Genomic DNA, 9,349 nt, shown 5'->3' on the forward strand with positions numbered 1-9,349 from the left:
TACATAAACACAGTTAAAGAAGATAAATTGTAAGAAAAACGACCACAAAAACATATTCAAAAATAAAGAAAAACTAATATTGTTACTCTAACATTATAGAGAAATATGTTGATGAAATATAGATATACAAAACCAGTACACACGGTATGAAATGATAAAAATAATAGGAATAATAGATAAAATATGTGCAGTACTGCTAGCTGTGCAGACATTAAAATAGTTAGCTGTGTACACAAATGTGCAAAATATTCAGAGGGCTGTGAAGGACTGACAGTACTTAATTAAAACAATTTAAACCAAGATTTTGTTGGCACAGTGTGCATTAATGTAATGCATAATGGTGGCTGAGGGTTGGTGTGTGAGGTATGTAACAATTATAACTTGATAATTATACAAGTTTAATGTTAAAGTAAATTAAATATGATTGATTCAAACTAGCTAAATGAACAGGCAGGAGTCAGTTGAATGTTGTTTATTCAAGGCTGTGACTGTAAAGTTAGAGAAACATAGCTACAGCTGAGTCAAATATTTGCTTGTTTCTCCCAACAAAAACAAATCGGACTAATTAACCTTATAATCTGTGAAATGTACCTGTAACGACTCAATAGGTCTTGTGACAATGTAGTTACATCACCCATGACCCCTTCAAGGGTTAACAACTAGTGTCATTGGTTTAATCTAAATGTGTTATTACAATAGCAGTATTGTAATTAATTGGAGTGGTTTTTAGTAACTGCTTTGACTCAAATAAGGACTTCATCAAATAAGGACTTCATCACAAAAGTTGAGTCAAAGCAAAATTACTCATCATCACAAGAAGCCTTAGGTAAGTGATTTACATCACACAGTGCAATCTGTCAGATTGTATTCAATACCAGACATCACAATAGCTGACAGAATAGCCTACCAACAAAGAGATGAACTCACTCACACTCACACTCACACTCACACTCACACTCACACTCACACTCACACTCACACTCACACTCACACTCACACTCACACTCACGCAGAAAACATCCACACAGGTTTATTGTTCCGCCTTTTGCTATGTTCACGTCTCTTGATTAAGTCTGTTTGTCCTCATTTGAAGGCAGCCAGTCAGCAGTGAGGGCTGACCGGCTGTGAGGCCGGGGATCTGGGGGCTTGTAGAAGGTTCAGTTATCGAGATTTCAGTCGTCTGTGCCATCCAACACACTCTGGCTGAGAGCGAGATCCCAGTACTGTTCTGTGCCGTGTTTCTTGAAGTGTTCTCTGGCCATGTTCTCTGTCGGGCACTGCTTGAACTTCATCTCCCCAAAGTTGCGCTCTTTAGCTGTGCCCTAGAGATCCAAGATGAAACATTAAAATTGAACAAGATCAAAAGAATTGTATTTAAAAATATCTAAATAATATAGGATTGTGTTCAAACTTACCTCCCAAATTAACCAGCACTTGTTGTTTCTCTTTGTATCATCGTCACCATCAGGATCTAATGGAGAAACAGTGGTAAAGAGTTTAGTTTTCCTTAAGAACAAAGGCACGACAACCAGCACAAAACATTAAGTCAAGCCACTCTTACCGTCTCTTTTACTGTTGTGCTCCACCCATTTGATTCTGTGCATCATCAGCCTCTTGAACTTTTTCTGGGATTTAGGGCCTTAAAAAAGGAGAGAGAGAGAGAGATCTTGTTTGGTACAGATCCTTGCAAAAATAATAAACCAGCAGTGATAACTTCAATAGGTTTCCTGATGAAATTGAAAATTATTCTGCTTAATTGATTCAATCAGACGTTGTGAATTATTAAGAATTGAATCTTAGTCAAAATAATCAAATGCTTTTTTCAAATCTTCCAACTCTACTGGGATATTCGCGCTCTTTCAGTTGTCTAGGGGGTAAGGGAGAAATGCAAACCAAATGCAGACTAAACAATTATAAACTGCAAACAAAACACATTTGAACCTTTTGATGGATAAATACAGCATAAAGACAACCTAAGGGGTGAAAAAAAGACCCATCTAGTAACTGACCACTGTATATTTGATTGTCAAATTCATGGTATTCCATAAAATGAAGAACACCTGCTAATGATTGGTGTTTGTAGCATAAACATTTTCAAAAGGTATCAGTTTAGATTTATAGATTTGACAATTTATTTTTGTTGCATTGACAGCTCTGATTCGCTTCACCTCCTTCCACCACGACAAGATTGACATCTCTGTGCAGAACTACTGTGCCCGTCAGGTACAGCTGGTTGGCGTTGGCCTCCACTTTAAACTTCTTAGCAGGATTTTGCAGGTTACGGATCCTGTACAGGGGAGGTAAGGCCTTTCCATTAGAAACACTTTTATTCGTCAACACACATTGCACTATGTACTGACTACAGTATTTGGTCTGTTGCTGCAGATGCGCACCTGTACACTGCAATGTGAACACCATTAGTGAGGTCTTCTTTTAACCTCTTGACTGTCTTCTCTTTTCTCTGCTCCGCTGTGAGCTTGCGTGCCGCGTTGGCATCCTCGTGAGCCCTGCAAAGAAGAGGAAAATATTAGAAAACCTTTAAGAAAGCTTCTGATCTTATCACCGAATGTAACAATCGTTTATTTGGGAAGTGAGGAGAGAGTGAAGCAGTGTGGAGGTCAACAGACTGACTTACTTCTGTCTCTTGGCCATCTGCGCTCTGACGTGGGCCTCAACCTTCGTGGGGTCCTGGACTGCCTCCGTCCCCAGCACTCTCATCAGGTTGGAGATGCGCACTGGTGAAATAAAGGAAAACCTCAGTTACATTCTGGGGAGTATCAATTATTAATAGTTTGTGATAACAGTAATCGGTGTGTGGTTACCTTTTGGTTCTGGTGGAGGCATCAGTCCCAGACGAACCCTCTCTTGAACTTCTTTTTGTCCCTCCCTTCGTGTCTGTCTTCTCAGTTTCTTTTGCTCTTTCTTTGTGAGGTACACCCCCAACGTTACAGGCTTATCTGTATCAACTGAGGGACAAAACATTTTCAGAAATACGTATACACATTTATATATCGAACAATTGAAAGAAGTAATTTGACAGTTTATAGGATTTGTAATGGCTTTCAGTGATGGTAAATGTGTATAATGTTCATTCAAATATCAGATCATGCACCTTAAACGTTTTGCTCACACATACAGAACACACTCCTGAAGGACATTAATTGTATACTTTTTATTTGCCATTTCATGACTTTTTATGTAGTCGAACCTCATTTCAAAATCTTCAAATAAGTATATCTAATACAAAGTAACTCACCAGGTTCATATTCATTTCAACAGCAATTTGTATCGCTAAAGGTGAACTGCCACCTGTTAAATGGCACAGAAATGGTTGGGAGCACCTTTAACTGCCTAATTTCCCCCTTACATACACTAACCTGGAGGGTTAATTTGGGCGGGATGTTCTACAAGGTTGGTCACACCGAAGAGCTCCAACTCTTCAAAGGCTGTGTCAGACGCTCTTGATAAGATATGGGGGGAAATCATGTCAGTTAACTGCAGTACGGTGACGGTACAAGTTGAAAGGAGAAAACACAGCAGTAACATTTAAGCTAACAAACGGACAAGTTATTTGGGATAGCTGCAGTGTCTTACATGTCTACGTTGTTGGGCAGGATGTAGGAGTCCCACCACTCGATGTTGGGCACCTCTCCGACTCCCATGTCTTTCCTGGGGGCTATTAGTGCCAGCTTGGTGGATGCCTGGATTCCTGTCTTCTTTGCTGCCTGGGCAATCTCGTTCTGCAACCTTTCCAACTGGGCCTAATGAGGTCAATGCAGCAGGAACAAAAAAACATTTGTAAATGTATGTCCATTTCAGGAAGAAAAAGAACGACAACACTGCTGACATTGGAGTGTTTTGGAAGGGAAGACCAACCTTAGTTCTAATTCTCTGAGCAATCTTCTCGAAGCGCCCCTGGTCATGGAATTTAAAGCCCTTTCGAACGCGCTGAGCCGGTGTAATATTGACACGCTGGTCGAAATAGGACGTTGACTCCAAATCCTCCCCAGGCTTCTCCTTCAGCTGCTGACGGAACTGTTCCCTCTTTACAGCTCGAATGTTTGCTACACAGCGGAAGAAAATGAATTGAGGTACAGCAAATCAAGAAATTTAGATTGTGTGTGTGTGTGTGTGTACAGGTATGAGAGAAAGTTAAACTTACCTTTCAGAGTAGGCATGCGATGTGTGAGTTCAATCTCTTTGCCACTTGCATCCACAGTTCTTCCCTTGTCGTCAAGAATAAGAGGAGTTGGCTTGTTGATCTCCTTGATTTCTACTTTCCTATAAAAAGACACAGAGAAAGAAGTCTATTTTACACTGTCACAATAACAAATGTTTTTTTATTTTCAAAGTAGAACTTTAAATCCCCAATGCTGTCCCATTACTCACGGTGGGGCAATTCCCATGGCATGAAGATTGGCTAGTGCCACCAGGTTGTGAGGCCCTGTGTTTCCCAGGGCACCGAGGATACCAGGTTTCATAGCCAACTGGGACTGGATGCGGGCCTGAAGCTCAGCAGCTTTGCGGGCTTTCTCGATGGCGTCATTCATAAAGCTGGCAGCCTGCGAGGGGGCGATGGACGAGCCCCCACCTGCAGCTGCAGCAGCGGAGTTGCCGAGAAGCCGGGAGACTGGAGGGGCTTCCATCTGTTATAATGGTGGGACAAGAGAAAACCACTCAAATCAGGAACCAAATAACAACAATGTCGAAACGAAAGGATTGTCGGAAGTTACTGTTACTGGTTTTGAAAAGTGTCTTTACCTGTGCAGCTGTGACGGGAGAGGAGAAGCTCAGCTGTTTCTTCCTCTCCTCAATCTGTTTTGTGGCTGCTTCCATCATCTGTTTTATCTAATTACAAAGAGAAGAGGTTAGGAAATGGGAAAATAACTTAAAACAAAACAACAAGTTCAAGTATAATTCTAACAGGCAATAGGAACATTATCTTATACCTGCATCTTAGTGAGCATGCCAGGGCTCTCGGCTGGAAGTGCAGGTATGACCTCAGGCTCTTCCACCTCCTCGAAGCGGGGGACTCGTTTCCTCTTTGGTTTTGTCCCCTCTACTAACTCTGGAGTTTCTCGCACTGCAACCGGCTCAGATTCATCACCAAATACATCCTGAGAAACAACCAGCAAAATCAGCCAACAATATCACGTCACCATTAAGCCGCATTGTATACACACTATGTCTGGTTACATGATTAAATATATATTCATCAAATATGACGGTGAATATGGTTTGTCAATAATCTCCACAGAGTATTGAGAGTGATCAAACTATGCATGTGTACAGGCATTCTCTGATTTCCTCGCTTTCTTAACAGCCCATATAAATGAGGTGGTCAATGTCATTTCTATTCATCCAATTTTGTATTTTGTGATTATGCAGATTGTACAAGAGAGATTGTTGCTTACCTTGAGGTCTCTCTTGCGGTGTTTTTCTCCTGCTCCTTTGTTGCCACGTGCACTGCGGCTTTCCTCCAAAGCTTCAAAAAGACGCTCCACAAACCCTCCAGCCGAGTCATCGAGGAATGGGCGCAGCTGGTCTGAGGTGGGAATGAATGGGGGAAAAAATGTATACAAATGTAGGACTCCTATAATCACTGTCTTAATTATTGTAGCCTCTGTATTTAGATATAAAGGCATTAAGTCAAAATTATATATTGATTAAATCTTCAAGTATGTTGATAAAACACATTAGGAATGAAATGATCAATAAACTTACCTATGGTCTTTCTTTTGTCCAGTCCCTTTCCAACACAGTGCAAAGCAGCGGTTACAACTGTGGGCTCTGAGAAACCAAGCACCTTCTTCACAGTCCGCTCCACCCATGGCCTCAACTCCTCCACCTCCCGCTTCGGAAGAGACATCTTCCAATCCTACAAAACATTGCCACATCGACAATAAATATATAACAAATGTTCCTCAAATGCTGATGAACCAAATAATCAGCCTATTTCTCAATGAACTCTAACCCGGTTTGAGTCTTACTGATGTGACAGTCCTAGACCGGGATACAAAATAACTACAGGAGCATGTCTCTCCTCCTAAAGTCCTGTTTGCAGATGGGTATACCTTTAATATGACGCATTAACGAGATCTTTCAAACGGTTTATGGTTGTCAGAAATGTTGTATAGAAATGTCAATATTTCCCTGTAGCTTATAAATGACTGTAGATGATGTTATTCTAAAATGTACAGGCAAGACTGCTTCCTTGACAGAACATACGTCTCCCTTCGTTCTTTTGCAGTGTAAAATGTAGCCATCAACAATCACAAACAATGTTAGCATATCTTGAGACACGCATGTCCAGGACAACATACCTCCACCCTCACTAAACCATTTCCAATCCTATAATAATAATAATAATACTGAATACAAACAAACAGGCTAAAGCGGGCAGTAGTTTGTGAGTCGACTTGCTGAAAATGTGCTAACAGGAGAAACACAATCAACATAAATCAATCACATCCGCCACAACTTCTTGGCTAACGCGACATGCTAATTCATGTTAGCATAGTGCTGCCTGCGAGCTACTAACAATCAGTAAATAACCGCTCAATACAAAATTACAAACCTTTCGATTTTGTCTTTTATCCTCTGATAGGTTTACGTTGTATACTTTAAATAGAAAAAATCATGTATAAGGATCGTAGAAAACTCAAAAATGCTTAAGTTTCCTGTGAAACTTTCTGTTTTGTCGCGCCGTTTGCACGACGTTACTGTTTCAAGACCCGGAACCGGAAATGGAGGCTGTTTCTTCTTCGTGACCATTTCTGAGTAGTCTTTTAGGTCAAATGTTCTTCGTTTCCACTTAGCTGCACACGAGGGGTAATATCAAGATAAGAATGTTATGAAAAATCATTTTTTAGTAAAGACCTAGTAAAAGTTTAAATTTGACCACAACTGTTGGCCTTTTTTTATTGCTAGGATTGACAGAGATCCTCATTCATTCATTTGTCAAAAACATCCAAGTTGAAACGTCCCATGTGGTGAGTTAGATAAGATCAAATAAAATAAGATAAGATAAGATTTACTTTATTAATCCCAGACTGGGAATTTTTTGTGTTGCAGCAGCATAATACAATACAACACAATACATGTCATTGCACATAGAAATAAAATAAGAAATTAACAATTCTTAAGTATGGACATCTTAATATAAAAATAAACTGGCATTCTATATATATATATATATATATATTGGAGCAGTCTGTTGGAGGAGGAGCTCCTAGAGGCAAGTTAACTGACAGTGAAAGGGAAAAATAGAATGAGCTCTTTTTGTTTTTGTTCAAATTACAAATCATAGTAAACTTCTACCACTGCAGCTGGTATCTTCAACTGCACTGAAAACTGCAGCACACGTAAACCTATAATCCTAAACACCTTGTTGAAAAAAACAAACATACCCTTAGTAATTAAATTCAAAAACATCAAGTGCAGCATCTTCAAAAGATAAGATAAAATAACTTCAAGTTCATATTTGTTTGATATTTAAGTATAGTTATATATAACAATAACTATTATTTGTTGCAACTATTAACCAGGTCTAATTATCATTTGAATGCTAAGGTTGTCAGCAAAAAAGAGTCGTGGTTTGGTCTGAATCACAAAGTTGATTAAACGCATTGAATAGCCCATTAACTGGAAAATACAGGATAAACTACAGCAAACTGCTCACAATATGGGTTTGAATACTTCACTTTCTAAACTGCCTCCAGTCTTTGTGTACAATAAATTAAAACATATCCATAATATCCTTTTTTATCACTCAGTATAGTGAAACTTTCACTAGCTGTGGCCAAACATTAAAAACATTAGGTGATCTCTGTGTTCCTTACTCTGTAGGCCCACCCCCTCATTTGTTCTATCTTTGCATGATGTGGGTCAACTGAGTGCATTTGTAGTAGTGTTAGCACAACTGCAGTAAGCCTGAGGCTACACCAGCCTCTGTGAATAACCAGTTTGAGCTTTTACTCAGTTTGAAGTGGTCACCCAATTTCGTACATGAGATGATATATGGAAGTTCAAAGGAAACCCTACTTGAGTTTCACAGAAAACAAGGAGGACATTTGTGAAACTCTTTTTCTGAATGCTGAAATATGAGCTTTCTACCACCACAGGCCCCTTTGTGTATAGAGAGAAATGTTTGGACCCAGTTCACTCTGTGACCTTTCAGCCTTGTGTGCAAGAACAAAAACTTTAAAAGGGAATCAGATTAGGTTTATGGTAAAATAAGATAAGAGGGCTTAGATTAATCTACAATTATTTGGATCATAGATGAAGTGTTATTTTTTAAGCCAAACTCATTCCACCTTCTCAACCGTTAATTTAATATTTTTGGGGGGCTTTGAATAGTTTGTTCTACCAAAGTCGAATAATTGGTGGTAATACTGAATAATGTGAGTAATGAGTAAATAGTCTTCAGATTGAATTGTATCATCTATCAGCTGTGCAAAATGTATGCATGATGTTACATTTAGAATTACAGCAAATGTTCATATAATGCAAATTAATGTAGTTTCAGCACTCTTTGACAACACTAGTACAGCTTGTCTGTCAATTGGGAAATGCGCGCTCCAATTATGACCTTAAATTTTGTAGTTACCTGGTAAATCCCTAATCCGGTTGTGATCAAACATTCAGTGGGCCAGTAAACAACATATTTACTCACATATACCCACGAGCTACTGTCTCCCCTCTCCCTCCAGCCAACCGTATTATGTAATGACACCTAAGCCTATACAATGCCTAAGATATAACAACAAAACAGACACAAACAGAAACACAAACACACTATTGTAATTGTAATATATTCATACATTAATGGAATGCCAGGCATGTACCCTGCATGTTTTTCAAGGCCAATATCACTAAATGAGTAGTTTCCCCTTTATTCGGTGAACAATATACCACAATTGTGCAAAATCAACCTGTAATGTCAGTGTGATGTTCATTATTGCCACACTATGAATATTACATAAGAGCATATTTTAGGTAAAATATTCCTTCTGTTTCATCACACAGATTTTGATTCATCAAATGTAGTTATGGTATATTTCATCATGCTGACCCAGTTTTATTTTATTGTATCTGACACGGCCTGTAAATCATCTCGGAGGTATAATCTCAGGGGACTCTGCTGTCTTTACTTCACACAAGGGCCGCTAGGAAGGACCTCCGAGTGTGTATCAGTGAGTGCACGTGCTTGCATTAAATCCCAAGTCATACTAGTGTAAGCTTTTATCTCTCACTTGTTTTCTCATTCATAACCCCCAACTACTCTTACTTTATTCATCTTTTTTTCTGTCCTCTGTATATTCTGTCTGGTGTTTCCCTTTCATTCACT

General features: G+C 39.2%; 1 protein-coding gene across 1 annotated transcript; it reads right to left on the reverse strand.

The window, feature by feature from the left end:
• Positions 1–457: 457 nt before the first annotated feature.
• prpf3 (PRP3 pre-mRNA processing factor 3 homolog (yeast)) lies at positions 458–6,747 on the reverse strand. Its single transcript, XM_063879975.1, has 17 exons — positions 6,578–6,747; positions 5,725–5,878; positions 5,415–5,545; positions 4,950–5,117; positions 4,762–4,848; positions 4,390–4,646; positions 4,163–4,281; positions 3,877–4,064; positions 3,595–3,761; positions 3,378–3,460; positions 2,823–2,966; positions 2,636–2,735; positions 2,394–2,507; positions 2,169–2,287; positions 1,562–1,639; positions 1,416–1,471; positions 458–1,322 (listed from the first exon to the last, which is right to left on the reverse strand). Exons 2-17 carry the CDS (start codon positions 5,867–5,869, stop codon positions 1,173–1,175), a joined length of 2,106 nt encoding a protein of 701 aa, XP_063736045.1. The 5' UTR covers positions 5,870–5,878; positions 6,578–6,747; the 3' UTR covers positions 458–1,172.
• Positions 6,748–9,349: the final 2,602 nt, after the last annotated feature.

This window comes from Eleginops maclovinus, chromosome 3 (genome assembly GCF_036324505.1).
Source record: "Eleginops maclovinus isolate JMC-PN-2008 ecotype Puerto Natales chromosome 3, JC_Emac_rtc_rv5, whole genome shotgun sequence".
Taxonomy (NCBI): Eukaryota; Metazoa; Chordata; class Actinopteri; order Perciformes; family Eleginopidae; genus Eleginops; species Eleginops maclovinus.

What these genes read in the sequence shown, in the direction of transcription:
- prpf3 (XM_063879975.1), bottom strand. Translation starts at nt 5,869, where the DNA reads ATGTCTCTTCCGAAGCGGGAGGTGGAGGAGTTGAGGCCATGGGTGGAG. An exon ending in ACCGCAAGAGAGACCTCAAG is followed by an intron (nt 5,118 to 5,414) that starts GTAAGCAACAAT and finishes GTTGTTTCTCAG; the next exon opens with GATGTATTTGGTGATGAATC. An exon ending in CTGCCCAACAACGTAGACAT is followed by an intron (nt 3,461 to 3,594) that starts GTAAGACACTGC and finishes TATCTTATCAAG; the next exon opens with AGCGTCTGACACAGCCTTTG.